This window comes from Procambarus clarkii, chromosome 48 (assembly GCF_040958095.1).
Source record: "Procambarus clarkii isolate CNS0578487 chromosome 48, FALCON_Pclarkii_2.0, whole genome shotgun sequence".
In the NCBI taxonomy this organism is placed as follows: Eukaryota; Metazoa; Arthropoda; class Malacostraca; order Decapoda; family Cambaridae; genus Procambarus; species Procambarus clarkii.
This window is the reverse complement of record NC_091197.1, coordinates 19171326-19188825: the sequence shown is the minus strand read 5'-3', so window position 1 is coordinate 19188825 and position 17500 is coordinate 19171326. Positions and strand designations below refer to the sequence as shown.

Sequence of the window (17500 nt, the reverse complement as noted above, 5' to 3'; positions counted from 1 at the left end):
AGCCACCACAACCACAGCCTCCACAACCACAGTCAACACAACCACAGCCACCACAACCACAGCCACCACAACCACAGTCACCACAACCACAGCCACCTCAACCACAGCCACCACAACCACAGCCACCACAACCACAGCCACCACAACCACAGTCACCACAACCACAGTCACCGCAACCACATCCACCACAACCACAGTCACCACAACCACAGTCACCACAACCACAGCCACCTCAACCACAGCCACCACAACCACAGCCACCACAACCACCGCCACAACAACCACAGTCACCACAACCACAGCCACCACAATCACATCCACCACAATCACAGCCACCACAATCACAGCCACCACAATCACAGCCACCACAATCACAGCCACCACAATCACAGCCACCACAACCACAGCCACCACAACTACAGTCACCACAACCACAGCCACCACAATCACAGCCACCACAATCACAGCCACCACAATCACAGCCACCACAATCACAGCCACCACAATCACAGCCACCTCAACCACAACCTCCTCAACCACAGCCACAACAATCACAGCCACCACAACCACAGCCACCACAATCACAGCCACCACAACCACAGCCACCACAACTACAGTCACCACAACCACAGCCACCACAATCACAGCCACCACAATCACAGCCACCACAATCACAGCCACCACAATCACAGCCACCACAATCACAGCCACCTCAACCACAACCTCCTCAACCACAGCCACAACAATCACAGCCACCACATCCACAGCCACAACAATCACAGCCATCACAACCACAGCCACCACAATCACAGCCACCACAACCACAGCCACCACAATCACAGTTACCACAACCACAGCCACCACAATCACAGCCACAACAATCACAGCCACCACAACCACAGCCACCACAATCACAGCCACCTCAACCACAACCACCTCAACCACAGCCACAACAATCACAGCCACCACAACCACAGCCACAACAACCACAGCCACCACAATCACAGCCACCACAACCACAGCCACAACAACAACAGCCACCTCAATCACAGCCACCACAATCACAGCCACCACAACCACAGCCACCACAACCACAGCCACCGCAATCACAGCCACAACAGCCACAGCCACCACAATCACAGCCACCACAATCACAGCCACCACAATCACAGCGATCACAATCACAACCACCACAATCACAGCCACCACAACCACAGCCACAACAACCACAGCCACCTCAACCACAGCCACCACAATCACATCCACCACAATCACAGCCACCACAACCACAGCCACCACAATCACAGCCACCACAACCACAGTCACCACAATCACAACCACCTCAGCCACAGCAGCCACCACTACCACAGCCACCTCAACCACAGTCACCACAATCACAGCCACCACAACCACAGCTACCACAACTACAGCCACCACAATCACAGCCACCACAACCACAGTCACCACAACCACAGCCACCACAACCACAGTCACCACAACCACAGTCACCACAATCACAGCCACCACAACCACAGCCACCACAACCACAGCCACCACAACCACAGCCACCACAATCACAGCCACCACAACCACAGCCACCACAACAACAACCACCTCAACCACAACTACAAACAGGACTTCAACTACAGCAACAACCACAACAACATAGTTATCATCAACCACTGCAACCGCCACAGCAACAGCAACATCTCCAACCACAGCAACCAGCACCACAGCAACCACTACAACATCCACCACCACCACAGCAACCACTACCACAGCCACCAGCACCACAGCAACCACTACCACAGCATCCAGCACCACAGCCACCACCACCACAGCAACCACTACCCCAGCCACCACCACCACAGCAACCACTACCCCAGCCACCACCACCACAGTCACCACAACCACAGCAACAACCACGCCAACCACAGCTGGAGAGTCGGCACCACAGCAACAGGTAAGGTGCAAGATTTTGCAATATTTGCAGAATTGTGTGTTGGAGCCCAGTCCGTCCCTCACCGTCCCTCACTGTCCCTCACCGTCCCTCACTGTCCCTCACCGTCCCTCACCGTCCCTCACCGTCCCTCACCGTCCCTCACCAGCCCCCCCGGGGCAACCCATGTTGTAGGGAGGGGCCTGGGGGGGTGGAGAGGGTAGAGAGTGGGAGGGAGGATTATGAGAGGGAGAGGGATGGAGGGAGAGAGGGAGGAGGAGATAAGGGTCATCAAAGATACACAGTGGTTGGGAAGGAACCAGTTTAGACCTCGTACTGGTGTGCACGGAGCAGGAGACGGCGTCTTGGAATTTGGTGTGTGTGTGTGTGTAGGACTTGAGGGAGGTGGTGAGAGAGGGAGGGGTGAGGGAGGGGTGAGGGAGGGAGGGGTGAGGGAGAGGTGAGGGAGGGAGGGGTGGGGGAGGTGGAGAGGGAGGGAGGGGTGAGGGAGGTGGTGAGGTAGGGAGGGGTGAGGGTGGGAGGGGTGAGGGAGATGGTGAGGGAGGGAGGGGAGAGGGAGGTGGAGAGGTAGGGAGGGGTGAGGGAGGTGGTGAGGTAGGGAGGGGTGAGGGAGGGAGGGGTGGGGGAGATGGTGAGGGAGGGAGGGGTGAGGGAGGTGAAGAGGTAGGGAAGGGTGAGGGAGGTGGTGAGGTAGGGAGGGGTGAGGGAGGGAGGGGTGAGGGAGATGGTGAGGGAGGGAGGGGTGAGGGAGGTGGAGAGGTAGGGAGGGGTGAGGGAGGTGGTGAGGTAGGGAGGGGTGAGGGAGGGGTGAGGGAGGGAGGTGGTGAGGGAGGGAGGTGTGAGGGAGGTGGTAGGGCAGGGAGGTGTGATATATCACACAATCGGTATGTTCTCTTCTGTCTACTTTACGGGCTCACCATAGCCCGTGCTACTTGGAACATTTTGTTTCCAGTAGCTGAATCTAGAACAACAACTTCCTGTCCCCTCACTTGAGAATGAACCATGTTGGTTCGAAACGTTGTGGGAATTTATAATACCTGTATTATAAATAACCCATCCACCCCCCCCCCCCCTCCCCACTCATAGACCCAGCCTCACCCTGGAGTGTGTGTGTGTGTGTGTGTAATTACCTAAGTGTAATTACCTGAGTGTAGTTACAGGATGAGAGCCACGCTCGTGGTGTCCCGTCTTCCCAGCACTCTTTGTCATATAACGCTTTGAAACTACTGACGGTCTTGGCCTCCACCACCTTCTCACCTAACTTGTTCCAACCGTCTACCACTCTGTTTGCGAAAGTGAATTTTCTTATATTTCTTCGGCATCTGTGTTTAGTTAGTTTAAATCTATGACCTCTTGTTCTTAAAGTTCCAGGTCTCAGGAAATCTTCCCTATCGATTTTATCAATTCCTGTTACTATTTTGTATGTAGTGATCATATCACCTCTTTTTCTTCTGTCTTCCAGTTTTGGCATATATAATGCCTCTAACCTCTCCTCGTAGCTCTTGCCCTTCAGTTCTGGGAGCCACTTAGTAGCATGTCTTTGCACCTTTTCCAGTTTGTTGATGTGCTTCTTAAGATATGGGCACCACACAACCGCTGCATATTCTAGCTTTGGCCTAATAAAAGTCGTGAACAATTTCTTTAGTATATCGCCATCCATGTATTTAAAAGCAATTCTGAAGATAGAAAGCGTGGCATAGGCTCCTCGCACAATATTCTTTATGTGGTCCTCAGGTGATAGTTTTCTATCTAGAACCACCCCTAGATCTCTTTCTTTATCAGAATTGTGTGTGTGTGTGTGTGTGTGTGTGTGTGTGTGTGTGTGTGTGTGTGTGTGTGTGTGTGTATGTGTGTGTACTGTACTGTGCTGTTCTGAGCACAGTACCTCGTTCGCTTTCCAGAACCAGATGAAGCCTCCCCCGACCTATATGAAGCTCCCTTGCCCTATATGAAACCTCCCTTGGCCTATATGAAGCCTCCCTCGGCCTATATGAAGCCTCCCTCGACCTTTATGAGGCCTCCCTCGACCTATATGAAGCCTCCCTCGACCTATATGAAGCCTCCCTCGACCTATATGAAGCCTCCCTCGACCTATATGAAGCCTCCCTCGACCTATATGAAGCCTCCCTCGACCTATATGAGGCCTCCCTCGACCTATATGAAGCCTCCCTCGACCTATATGAAGCCTCCCTCGACCTATATGAAGCCTCCCTCGACCGATATGAATCTTCCCTCGACCTATATGAGGCCTCCCTCGACCTATATGAAGCCTCCCTCGACCGATATGAAGCCTCCCTCTACCTATATGAGGCCTCCCTCGACCTATATGAAGCCTCCCTCGACCTATATGAAGCCTCCCTCGGCCTATATGAGGCCTCCCTCGACCTATATGAAGCCTCCCTCGACCTATATGAGGCCTCCCTCGACCTATATGAGGCCTCCCTCGACCTATATGAAGCCTCCCTCGACCGATATGAAGCCTCCCTCGACCTATATGAGGCCTCCCTCGACCTATATGAAGCCTCCCTCGACCTATATGAGGCCTCCCTCGACCTATATGAAGCCTCCCTCGACCTATATGAAGCCTCCCTCGGCCTATATGAAGCCTCCATCGACCTATATGAAGCCTCCCTTGACCTATATGAGGCCTCCCTCGACCTATATGAAGCCTCCCTTGACCTATATGAAGCCTCCCTCGACCTATATGAGGCCTCCCTCGACCTATATGAAGCCTCCCTCGACCTATATGAAGCCTCCCTCGACCTATATGAAGCCTACCTTGACCTATATGAAGCCTCCCTCGGCCTATATGAGGCCTCCCTCGACCTATATGAAGCCTCCCTCGACCTATATGAGGCCTCCCTCGACCTATATGAAGCCTCCCTCGACCTATATGAAGCCTCCCCTCGACTTATATGAAGCCTCCCCTCGACCTATATGAAGCCTCCCTCGACCTATATGAGGCCTCCCTCGACCTATATGAAGCCTCCCTCGACCTATATGAAGCCTCCCTCGACGCAAATCAACACCTGCCGCGATCCGAATGTAGTTTTCCGTCATCCAGATGAAGCCCGCCGCCCCCATATCCTGAACGATACAAGGTATTGACGGAAAAACCAAACAAAAATACACGGTCATACACCTCTCATTATCTCCCAAAATTACGTTCCATGATTAAAGCTGCGAATATCAAGGCCTGAAAAACCCAGCGAGTATTTTACCCCGTGCGTGTTGGGTTTTTTCCTGCTGCTTAAAACAGCGCTGGGAGCATTTTATGTTCTTGTTTTTTCTCAATAACAAGTTTATAGAGTAATTTACACCAAAAATCGAACAAGAACATTTGCCCCCCCCCCCTTCCTCCACAGGTGCCGGAGGTCACTAATACCCGATATTATCAATGGGATGCCTGAGAAGGTCAATAAAATCTGATATTTTTTGGCGTGGCGTGGAGCTGCTGTCAGGCGTGGCGGGGAGCTGCTGCCCGGCGTGGCGGGGAGCTGCTGCCCGGCGTGGCGGGGAGCTGCTGCCCGGCGTGGCGGGGAGCTGCTGCCAGGCGTGGCGGGGAGCTGCTGCCTGGCGTGGCGGGGAGCTGCCAGGCGTGGTGGGGAGCTGCTGTCAGGCGTGTCGGGGAGCTGCTGTCAGGCGTGGCGGGGAGCTGCTGCCTGGCGTGGCGGGGAGCTGCTGCCAGGCGTGGTGGGGAGCTGCTGTCAGGCGTGGCGGGGAGCTGCTGCCTGGCGTGGCGGGGAGCTGCTGCCAGGCGTGGCGGGGAGCTGCTGCCTGGCGTGGTGGGGAGCTGCTGCCAGGCGTGGTGGGGAGCTGCTGCCAGGCGTGGCGGGGAGCTGCTGCCAGGCGTGGCGGGGAGCTGCTGCCTGGCGTGGCGGGGAGCTGCTGCCAGGCGTGGCGGGGAGCTGCTGCCAGGCGTGGCGGGGAGCTGCTGCCTGGCGTGGCGGGGAGCTGCTGCCAGGCGTGGCGGAGAGCTGCTGCCTGGCGTGGCGGGGAGCTGCTGCCTGGCGTGGCGGGGAGCTGCTGTCAGGCGTAGCGGGGAGCTGCTGCCAGGCGTGGCGGGGAGCTGCTGCCAGGCGTGGCGGGGAGCTGCTGTCAGGGGTGGCGGGGAGCTGCTGCCAGGCGTGGCGGGGAGCTGCTGCCTGGCGTGGCGGGGAGCTGCTGCCAGGCGTGGCGGGGAGCTGCTGCCTGGCGTGGCGGGGAGCTGCTGCCAGGCGTGGCGGGGAGCTGCTGCCTGGCGTGGCGGGGAGCTGCTGCCAGGCGTGGCGGAGAGCTGCTGCCAGGCGTGGCGGAGAGCTGCTGCCTGGCGTGGCGGGGAGCTGCTGCCTGGCGTGGCGGGGAGCTGCTGCCTGGCGTGGCGGGGAGCTGCTGCCTGGCGTGGCGGAGAGCTGCTGCCTGGCGTGGCGGGGAGCTGCTGCCTGGCGTGGCGGGGAGCTGCTGCCAGGCGTGGCGGGGAGCTGCTGCCTGGCGTGGCGGGGAGCTGCTGCTAGGCGTGGCGGAGAGCTGCTGCCAGGCGTGGCGGAGAGCTGCTGCCTGGCGTGGCGGGGAGCTGCTGCCTGGCGTGGCGGGGAGCTGCTGCCTGGCGTGGCGGGGAGCTGCTGCCTGGCGTGGCGGGGAGCTGCTGCCTGGCGTGGCGGGGAGCTGCTGCCTGGCGTAACGGGGAGCTGCTGCCAGGCGTGGCGGGGAGCTGCTGCCTGGCGTGGCGGGGAGCTGCTGCCTGGCGTGGCGGGGAGCTGCTGCCTGGCGTAACGGGGAGCTGCTGCCTGGCGTGGCGGGGAGCTGCTGCCTGGCGTGGCGGGGAGCTGCTGCCTGGCGTGGCGGGGAGCTGCTGCCTGGCGTGGCGGGGAGCTGCTGCCTGGCGTGGCGGGGAGCTGCTGCCTGGCGTGGCGGGGAGCTGCTGCCTGGCGTGGCGGGGAGCTGCTGCCCGGCGTGGCGGGGGAGCTGCTGCCCGGCGTGGCGGGGAGCTGCTGCCCGGCGTGGCGGGGGAGCTGCTGCCAGGCGTGGCGGGGAGCTGCTGCCCGGCGTGGCGGGGGAGCTGCTGCCAGGCGTGGCGGGGAGCTGCTGCCCGGCGTGGCGGGGGAGCTGCTGCCAGGCGTGGCGGGGAGCTGCTGCCAGGCGTGGCGGGGGAGCTGCTGCCAGGCGTGGCGGGGAGCTGCTGCCCGGCGTGGCGGGGGAGCTGCTGCCAGGCGTGGCGGGGGAGCTGCTGCCAGGCGTGGCGGGGAGCTGCTGCCCGGCGTGGCGGGGAGCTGCTGCCAGGCGTGGCGGGGAGCTGCTGCCAGGCGTGGCGGGGGAGCTGCTGCCAGGCGTGGCGGGGAGCTGCTGCCCGGCGTGGCGGGGGAGCTGCTGCCTGGCGTGGCGGGGGAGCTGCTGCCAGGCGTGGTGGGGAGCTGCTGCCAGGCGTAACGAGGAGCTGCTGTCAGGCGTGGCGGGGGAGCTGCTGCCTGGCGTGGCGGGGGAGCTGCTGCCAGGCGTGGCGGGGGAGCTGCTGCCAGGCGTGGTGGGGAGCTGCTGTCAGGCGTGGCGGGGGAGCTGCTGTCAGGCGTGGCGGGGGAGCTGCTGCCCGGCGTGGCGGGGAGCTGCTGCCTGGCGTGGCGGGGGAGCTGCTGCCAGGCGTGGCGGGGGAGCTGCTGCCAGGCGTGGCGGGGAGCTGCTGCCTGGCGTGGCGGGGAGCTGCTGCCAGGCGTGGCGGGGAGCTGCTGCCTGGCGTGGCGGGGGAGCTGCTGCCAGGCGTGGCGGGGAGCTGCTGCCTGGCGTGGCGGGGAGCTGCTGCCTGGCGTGGCGGGGGAGCTGCTGCCAGGCGTGGCGGGGGAGCTGCTGCCAGGCGTGGCGGGGAGCTGCTGCCTGGCGTGGCGGGGAGCTGCTGCCAGGCGTGGCGGGGAGCTGCTGCCAGGCGTGGCGGGGAGCTGCTGCCAGGCGTGGCGGGGAGCTGCTGCCTGGCGTGGCGGGGAGCTGCTGCCAGGCGTGGCGGGGAGCTGCTGCCTGGCGTGGCGGGGGAGCTGCTGCCAGGCGTGGCGGGGGAGCTGCTGCCAGGCGTGGCGGGGAGCTGCTGCCAGGCGTGGCGGGGAGCTGCTGCCAGGCGTGGCGGGGAGCTGCTGCCTGGCGTGGCGGGGGAGCTGCTGCCAGGCGTGGCGGGGAGCTGCTGCCTGGCGTGGCGGGGAGCTGCTGCCTGGCGTGGCGGGGGAGCTGCTGCCAGGCGTGGCGGGGGAGCTGCTGCCAGGCGTGGCGGGGAGCTGCTGCCTGGCGTGGCGGGGAGCTGCTGCCAGGCGTGGCGGGGAGCTGCTGCCAGGCGTGGCGGGGAGCTGCTGCCAGGCGTGGCGGGGAGCTGCTGCCTGGCGTGGCGGGGGAGCTGCTGCCAGGCGTGGCGGAGGAGCTGCTGCCAGGCGTGGCGGTGTGTAGAGTTAAGCAGACATATATATTTAATCTATTGTAATTTGTAATTTGTATTGTATATAGTCTTAACGGAGATTGTCCTGGTGAGAGTATTGTACATTAACTCTCTCTCTCTCTCTCTCTCTCTCTCTCTCTCTCTCTCTATCTCTATCTCTCTCTCTCTCTCTCTCTCTCTCTCTCTCTCTCTCTCTCTCTCTCTCTCTCTCTATCTCTCTCTCTCTCTCTCTCTCTCTCTCTCTCTCTCTCTCTCTCTCTCTCTCTCTCTCTCTATCTCTCTCTCTCTCTCTCTCTCTCTCTCTCTCTCTCTCTCTCTCTCTCTCTCTCTCTCTCTCTCTCTATCTATCTATCTCTTAGTCAAAGTAATGGTAGGTGGAAATATCTATACATTTGCATATTACATTAAACTGATAAAAGCATTCGCATCGGATTTGTTGATCTGTCAATACAGTAAGTTTATTTGTTTTGCTTCTGCAAGACCTGTGTCCATTACAGACCTCGACACTCCACTCTGGAATTAGCTTTCATCGGACCGTGACGGGGGGGGGGGCGTAAATGAGCTTTTGAGAGTTAATTTTTCAACTTCCCTTGACGGTGAAGCAAAACATAAGAAATATTAAGAAGATTCGTGTTAGTATCATTAATCTCACCCTTTCGGTCATATTCAACAACATATGTTTACATGCCAAAATATATACATATATATATATATATATATATATATATATATATATATATATATATATATATATATAAATATAAATATATATATATATATATATATATATATATATATATATATATATATATATATATGCACATACTTGCCTAAAACTGCAAGTTTGAAGCATTGAAACTTTAGAGACTCACACCCACCAGGGGACTTGAACCCTGGCCATCAAGATGGCAGGTACGCACTAATCCACTACACCATACTCAGAGCCCTAAATGAGGTGGAAATTCTGGGGTATTTAACCACCAGTATCCCATCCTCTCCAGGCAATGAGACAGTGAGGGATCACAAAACGTTTTCTATCAAGCCCTGTTATATGAGAGAACACGGTGTCCATGCTTAATGCACATACTTGCCTAAAACCGCAAGTTTGAAGTATAGAAACTTTAGATACTCACACCCTGCCATCTTGATGGCCAGGGTTCAAGTCCCCTGGTGGGTGAGTGTCAAAAGTTTCTATACTTCAAACTTGCGGAATTCACAGCTGAATTCGAACGAAATGTCACACAAAATAATGAAATCAAAATTAAAATAAATCTTAATCTATGAAAATTCAATTTGTCAATGCAATCGGAAACATTGAAATGGAATCGTAACATATTTAGTATAGCATGTGTTGCTTTTATATGCAACAGATTGCGATTTTTTTTTTTAAAGCATGTTTTTACCTGTCACTGGTGTTGCATCTATATAGTAGGTATGTATAAAAACGTGCGTGTTTTTATATACCTACTATACAGATGCCACACCTGTGACAGGTAAAAACATGTTTTTTTTATAGGGGGAGGGAAGACCAGAGCAAGATATAGCTCAAGAACCACACCAGGTGTCTTGTTACTAACGCTTCGATAAATAAATCCAAGTGTCTTATTTGCCTTATTACGAAAATTCCTTCATTGAACTTTTTGATTTTAAATTCTTACTAATCATAACTCCCAGATCTCTTTTACAATCCGACTTCGCAATCTCAACACCATCTAGCTCGTATCTTGTAACTCTATCATCATTACCTAGCCTCTAAACTTTACATTTATCAGCCTTAAACTGCATCTGCCAATCCTTTGACCATTTCAAAACCCTATTTAATCGACTTGAAGTGAGAGTCTTCTTCCGTGTTTATTTCCCTGCCGATTTTTGTATCATCGGCAAATTTGCAAATGTTGCTGCTCAAACCTGAATCTAAATCATTTATGTATATTATAAACAACAGAGGTCCCAAGACAAAGCCCTGAGGCACTCCACTTACAACATTTTCCCACTTTCATTTAACCCCATTCATACTAACTCTTTGTTTCCTTTGGTATAGCCATGCCCTAATCCAACTTAATATAGCACCCCCAATACCGTGAGCCCCTATCTTTTTAATCAATCTTTCGTGTGGCACTGTATCAAAAGCTTTGCTAAAGTCAAGGTACACAACATCACAGTCCTTACCACTATCAACTGCCTCAACTATGCTGGAATATCATGATAGCAAATTTGTTAAACATGAACGGCCATTTGTAAAACCATGTTGCGAATCATTTATTAATTTATGTTTTTCAAGATGAAGACGAATTGTATTTGCAATTATCTATTCAAGTAACTTTCCCACAATAAATGTGGGAATGTCCAGCACATACACTTACTATTGACCTAATTGTATACCTATCACAAATCTTACCAATAATAAAGTTATCTAATTTATATAATCCTAGACTTATATTAATATTATCTAATTCACTACTTTTTATAAATAAAGATTCAATAGTATTTCTTTCAGTAATTGACTTACACTCCACAATTTTGCATGAATTATTCAATTGCATTCAGTCAATTGCATAGTTACAATCTCTTAAGTGAACAAATATTGTATTGGATTGTTTACCTGTTCTTAGATTATATGTGTGTTTTTGTGTTCTCTGGTCAAGATGTTTACCTGTTTGGTCAGAACACAGAACATGTTGCACTCTTTATGTCCTTCCACATGCTCCAGAAACAACCCACCCTTCCCTATATGCTCCAGACACAGCCCACCACCTCCCTATATGCTCCAGAAACAACCCACCCTTCCCTATATGCTCCAGACACCCCATCACCACCCAATATGCTCCAGAAACAACCCACCCCTCCCTATATGCTCCAGACAGCCCATCACCACCCAATATGCTCCAGAAACAACCCACCCTTCCCTATATGCTCCAGACACAGCCCATCACCACCCAATATGCTCCAGAAACAACCCACCCTTCCCTATATGCTCCAGACACCCCATCACCACCCAATATGCTCCAGAAACAACCCACCCTTCCCTATATGCTCCAGACACCCCATCACCACCCAATATGCTCCAGAAACAACCCACCCTTCCCTATATGCTCCAGACAGCCCATCACCACCCAATATGCTCCAGAAACAACCCACCCTTCCCTATATGCTCCAGACACAGCCCACCACCACCCAATATGCTCCAGAAACAACCCACCCTTCCCTATATGCTCCAGACACAGCCCACCACCACCCAATAAGCTCCAGAAACAACCCACCCTTCCCTATATGCTCCAGACACAGCCCACCACCTCCCTATATGCTCCAGACACAGCCCACCACCTCCCTATATGCTCCAGATACAGCCCACCACCTCCTTATATGCTCCAGACACAGCCCACCACCACCCTATATGCTCCAGATACAGCCCACTATCACCCTATATGCTCCAGATACAGCCCACCACCACCACCCTATATGCTCCAGACACAGCCCACCACCACCCTATATGCTCCAGATACAGGCTACCACCAACCAATATGCTCAAGACACAGCCCACCACCACCCTATATGGCAACCCGTTCTCGCAAATTTAATAAGTCAATATTGACTTATTAGATATGTGCATAGGTGACATACTTAACATAATAGTTTCCCTTGAAAAGCTTCATAGAAAACACCGACCTTACCTAACCTACTTAGTATGTTAAGATAAGCATCTTATAGCTTCGTAATTACAATTATTACCTAACCTATACCTATAATAGGTTAAGTAACAATTGTAATTACGAAGCTATAAGATGCTTATTTTAAAATACTAAGTAGGTTAGGTAAGGTCGGTGTTTTCTATGAAGCTTTTCAAGGGAAACTATTATGTTTAGTATGTCACCTATGCACGCAACTAATAAGTCAATATTGACTTATTAAATTTGCGAGAACGGGTTGTATATGCTCCGGACACAGCCCACCCTCCCCACATGCTCCACACACAACCCACCCTCCCCACATGCTCCACACACACAACCCACCCTCCCCATATGCTCCACACACAACCCACCCTCCCCACATGCTCCACACACACAACCCACCCTCCCCACATGCTCCACACACACAACCCACCCTCCCCACATGCTCCACACACAACCCACCCACCCCACATGCTCCACACACACAACCCACCCTCCCCACATGCTCCACACACAACCCACCCACCCCACATGCTCCACACACACAACCCACCCACCCCACATGCTCCACACACAACCCACCCACCCCACATGCTCCACACACACAACCCACCCTCCCCACCTGCTCCACACACAACCCACCCTCCCCACATGCTCCACACACACAACCCACCCTCCCCACATGTTCCACACATAACCCACCCTCCCCACATGCTCCACACACACAACCCACCCTCCCCACATGTTCCACACATAACCCACCCTCCCCACATGCTCCACACACAACCCACCCTCCCCACATGCTCCACACACACAACCCACCCTCGCCACATGCTCCACACACACAACCCACCCTCCCCACATGTTCCACACATAACCCACCCTCCCCACATGCTCCACACACAACCCACCCTCGCCACATGCTCCACACACACAACCCACCCTCCCCCACATGCTCCACACACACAACCCACCCTCCCCACATGTTCCACACATAACCCACCCTCCCCACATGCTCCACACACAACCCACCCTCGCCACATGCTCCACACACACAACCCACCCTCCCCACATGTTCCACACACACAACCCACCCTCCACACATGCTCCACACACACAACCCACCCTCCCCACATGTTCCACACACACAACCCACCCTCCCCACATGCTCCACACACAACCCACCCTCCCCACATGCTCCACACACATAACCCACCCTCCTCACATGCTCCACACACAACCCACCCTCCCCACATGCTCCACACACACAACCCACCCTCCCCACATGCTCCACACACAACCCACCCTCCCCACATGCTCCACACACATAACTCACCCTCTCCACATGCTCCACACACACACAACCCACCCTCCCCACATGCTCCACACACACAACCCACCCTCCCCACATGCTCCACACACACAACCCACCCACTCCACATGCTCCACACACACAACCCACCCTCCCCCACATGCTCCACACACACAACCCACCCTCCCCACATGCTCCACACACACAACCCACCCTCCCCCACATGCTCCACACACATAACCCACCCTCCTCACATGCTCCACACACACAACCCACCCACCCCACATGCTCCACACACACAACCCACCCTCCCCACATGCTCCACACACACAACCCACCCTCCCCACATGCTCCACACACACAACCCACCCTCCCCACATGCTCCACACACACATCCCACCCTCCCCCACATGCTCCACACACATAACCCACCCTCCCCACATGCTCCACATACACAACTCACCCTCTCCACATGCTCCACACACACACAACCCACCCTCCCCACATGCTCCACACACACAACCCACCCTCCCCCACATGCTCCACACACACAACCCACCCTCCCCACATGCTCCACACACACAACCCACCCTCCCCACATGCTCCACACACACAACCCACCCTCCCCACATGCTCCACACACACAACCCACCCTCCCCACATGCTCCACACACACACAACCCACCCTCCCCACATGCTCCACACACACAACCCACCCTCCCCACATGCTCCACACACACACAACCCACCCTCCCCACATGCTCCACACACACAACCCACCCTCCCCACATGCTCCACACACAACCCACCCTCCCCACATGCTCCACACACAACCCACCCTCCCCACATGCTCCACACACACAACCCACCCTCCCCACATGCTCCACACACACAACCTACCCTCCCCACATGCTCCACACACAACCCACCCTCCCCCACATGCTCCACACACAACCCACCCTCCCCCACATGCTCCACACACAACCCACCCTCCCCCACATGCTCCACACACACACAACCCACCCTCCCCACATGCTCCACACACACAACCCACCCTCCCCACATGCTCCACACACAACCCACCCTCCCCACATGCTCCACACACACACAACCCACCCTCCCCCACATGCTCCACACACAACCAATCCTCCCTACATGCTCCACACACAACCCACCCTCCCCACATGCTCCACACACAACCCACCCTCCCCACATCTCCACACACACAACCCACCCTCCCCACATGCTCCACACACAACCCACCCTCCCACATGTTCCACACACACAACCAATCCTCCCCACATGCTCCACTCACAACCCACCCTCCCCACATGCTCCACACACACAACCCACCCACTCCACATGCTCCACACACAACCCACCCTCCCACATGCTCCACACACAACCCACCCTCCCCACATGCTCCACACACAACCCACCCTCCCCCACATGCTCCACACACAACCCACCCTCCCCACATGCTCCACACACAACCCACCCTCCCCACATGCTCCACACAACCCACCCTCCCCACATGCTCCACACACAACCCACCCTCCCACATCTCCACACACACATCCCACCCTCCCCACATGCTCCACACACACAACCCACCCTCCCCACATGCTCCACACACACAACCCACCCTCCCCACATGCTCCACACACAACCCACCCTCCCACATGCTCCACACACACAACCAATCCTCCCCACATGCTCCACACACACAACCCACCCTCGCCACATGCTCCACACACACAACCCACCCTCCCCACATGCTCCACACACACAACCCACCCTCCCCACATGCTCCACACACAACCCACCCTCGCCACATGCTCCACACACACAACCCACCCTCCCCACATGCTCCACACACAACCCACCCTCGCCACATGCTCCACACACACAACCCACCCTCCCACATGCTCCACACACAACCCACCCTCCCACATGCTCCGCACACACAACCCACCCTCCCCACATGCTCCACACACAACCCACCCTCCCCACATGCTCCACACACAACCCACCCTCGCCACATGCTCCACACACACAACCCACCCTCCCACATGCTCCGCACACACAACCCATCCTCCCCACATGCTCCACACACACAACCCACCCTCCCCACATGCTCCAGCAGCCGACAAATTACCATCACTAGTCTAACAATAGAACAGTAATCACAGCCAAGATGGCCTAAATGCGTGATAAGGTCAACTGGGGCAGCGTCTCGGGGCAGGCGTGACGGACTCCTCCCAAGATGGTCAACTGGGGCAGCGTCTCGGGGCAGGCGTGACGGACTCCTCCCAAGATGGTCAACTGGGGCACCGTCTGGGGGCAGGCGTGACGGACTCCTCCCAAGATGGTCAACTGGGGCAGCGTCTGGGGGCAGGCGTGACGGACTCCTCCCAAGATGGTCAACTGGGGCAGCGTCTGGGGGCAGGCGTGACGGACTCCTCCCAAGATGGTCAACTGGGGCACCGTCTGGGGGCAGGCGTGACGGACTCCTCCCAAGATGGTCAACTGGGGCAGCGTCTGGGGGCAGGCGTGACGGACTCCTCCCAAGATGGTCAACTGGGCAACAAAAGGTCTAATAAGGATTCCCAGTTTACACACTGGAGAAGAAAATGTTGAAAATGGATTCGAAGTTATGGTGACAGTTGCCAAATCTCAAAAAAAACAAGGACACAGCCGCTGCATGTATAAATGTGCATGTATGTATATATATATATATATATATATATATATATATATATATATATATATATATATATATATATATATGAGTATGACCTGTACCTAATATCAATGCTAGAAAAAGCCCACAACCTCTCTTTCGATGACCTATTGTGGAAACAAGCCTGTCTTCCCGTAAGACTTGGGGGCCTCGGAGTTCGAACAGCAACGCAAATCGCTGTACCAGCCTTCCTGTCCTCCTCCTCAGCATCCGACGACCTTGTGAAGGAAATTCTACCTGTCTACTTACATCAGCTGGCAGGTGTACATGATCCCATTTTTTCACGCTGTGCCACCGAGTGGGCCTCTCGTGCAGGTCCATCACCTTAACCACCATCTTCAAGTTGCTGCAGAGTGCCTGGGTGCTGCAACAACACAACACGACATTGCTCGTCTCACAGCAGTAGCAGCCCCACATGCAGGGGATTTCCTGCTAGCAACTCCAATATCGGCAAATGGGACGTCTCACACCACACGCCCTCCGATTTGCCGTGGTCCTCCGCCTTGCTGCCTAAATCCACACCAATTAAACGTCCCTTTCCACACCCTTTACAGTAGTCAAGCGTTGTATACATGTACACCTGCCCCACACGAAGGATGTAACCTTCTCTATAAGTACATATGTATGACGTCGACCAAGCTAACGAGGCGTTTGACCTGTCATCTTCAATCCGGTGCCCCTAGGCATGACATGAGACAAGCCCATGACATTACCCTAACAAGAGAAATGTTGAATAAAAACACTTGTATAAGAGACAAAACCCAAGATGTAAGATTACAAATTTTTGAAGCAATCCACATAAAAATAAAACACCCTGCCATGAGTACCCAAATTACGGGACTATTTACTCTACCCACCATGAGAGTAGGAACAAGACCAGAACATAACGAAGCCAACACAGAAGACACTGTTCAACATAATAGGCTTTTTACATCTGATTAATCTTTGTATGTGCCCAAGTTTCCCTTTATCTTTTTCACACACACACACACACACACACACACACACACACACACACACACACACACACACACACACACACACACACACACACACTAGCTGGGAAGACGGGACACCACGAGCGTAGCTCTCATCCTGTAACTACACTTAGGTAATTACACACACACACACACACACACACACATATATATATATATATACTGATGTTGTACCTAGTAGCCAGACGTCGTACTTGGCCTACTATGCAAGGCCCGATTTGCCTAATAGGCTGAGTGGTTTTCTTTATTTTCAATAAATTGTTTGCAGTTAGTTTATTTGAATTATTGTTACTATATTATATTAACTCAAATTTAAACAAATTAACTAATACATAATGAAATGAATAGCTTTATCATTTCATAAGAAAAAAATCGAAATATATATATATATTCACGAAAACTTGGCTTATTAGGCAAATCGGGCCTTGCAT

At 54.5% G+C, this 17500-nt stretch overlaps 1 protein-coding gene across 1 annotated transcript in view; it reads left to right on the top strand.

The window, feature by feature from the left end:
• LOC123764808 (cell adhesion molecule Dscam2) overlaps positions 1-17500 on the top strand; it is a 256731-nt gene that overhangs the window by 2183 nt on the left and 237048 nt on the right. The window contains 1 exon segment of the mRNA XM_069302763.1: positions 1-1963. This exon segment is cut by the window's left edge and continues 1197 nt beyond it. Within this exon segment, the coding sequence (XP_069158864.1) occupies positions 1-1963 (1963 nt within the window).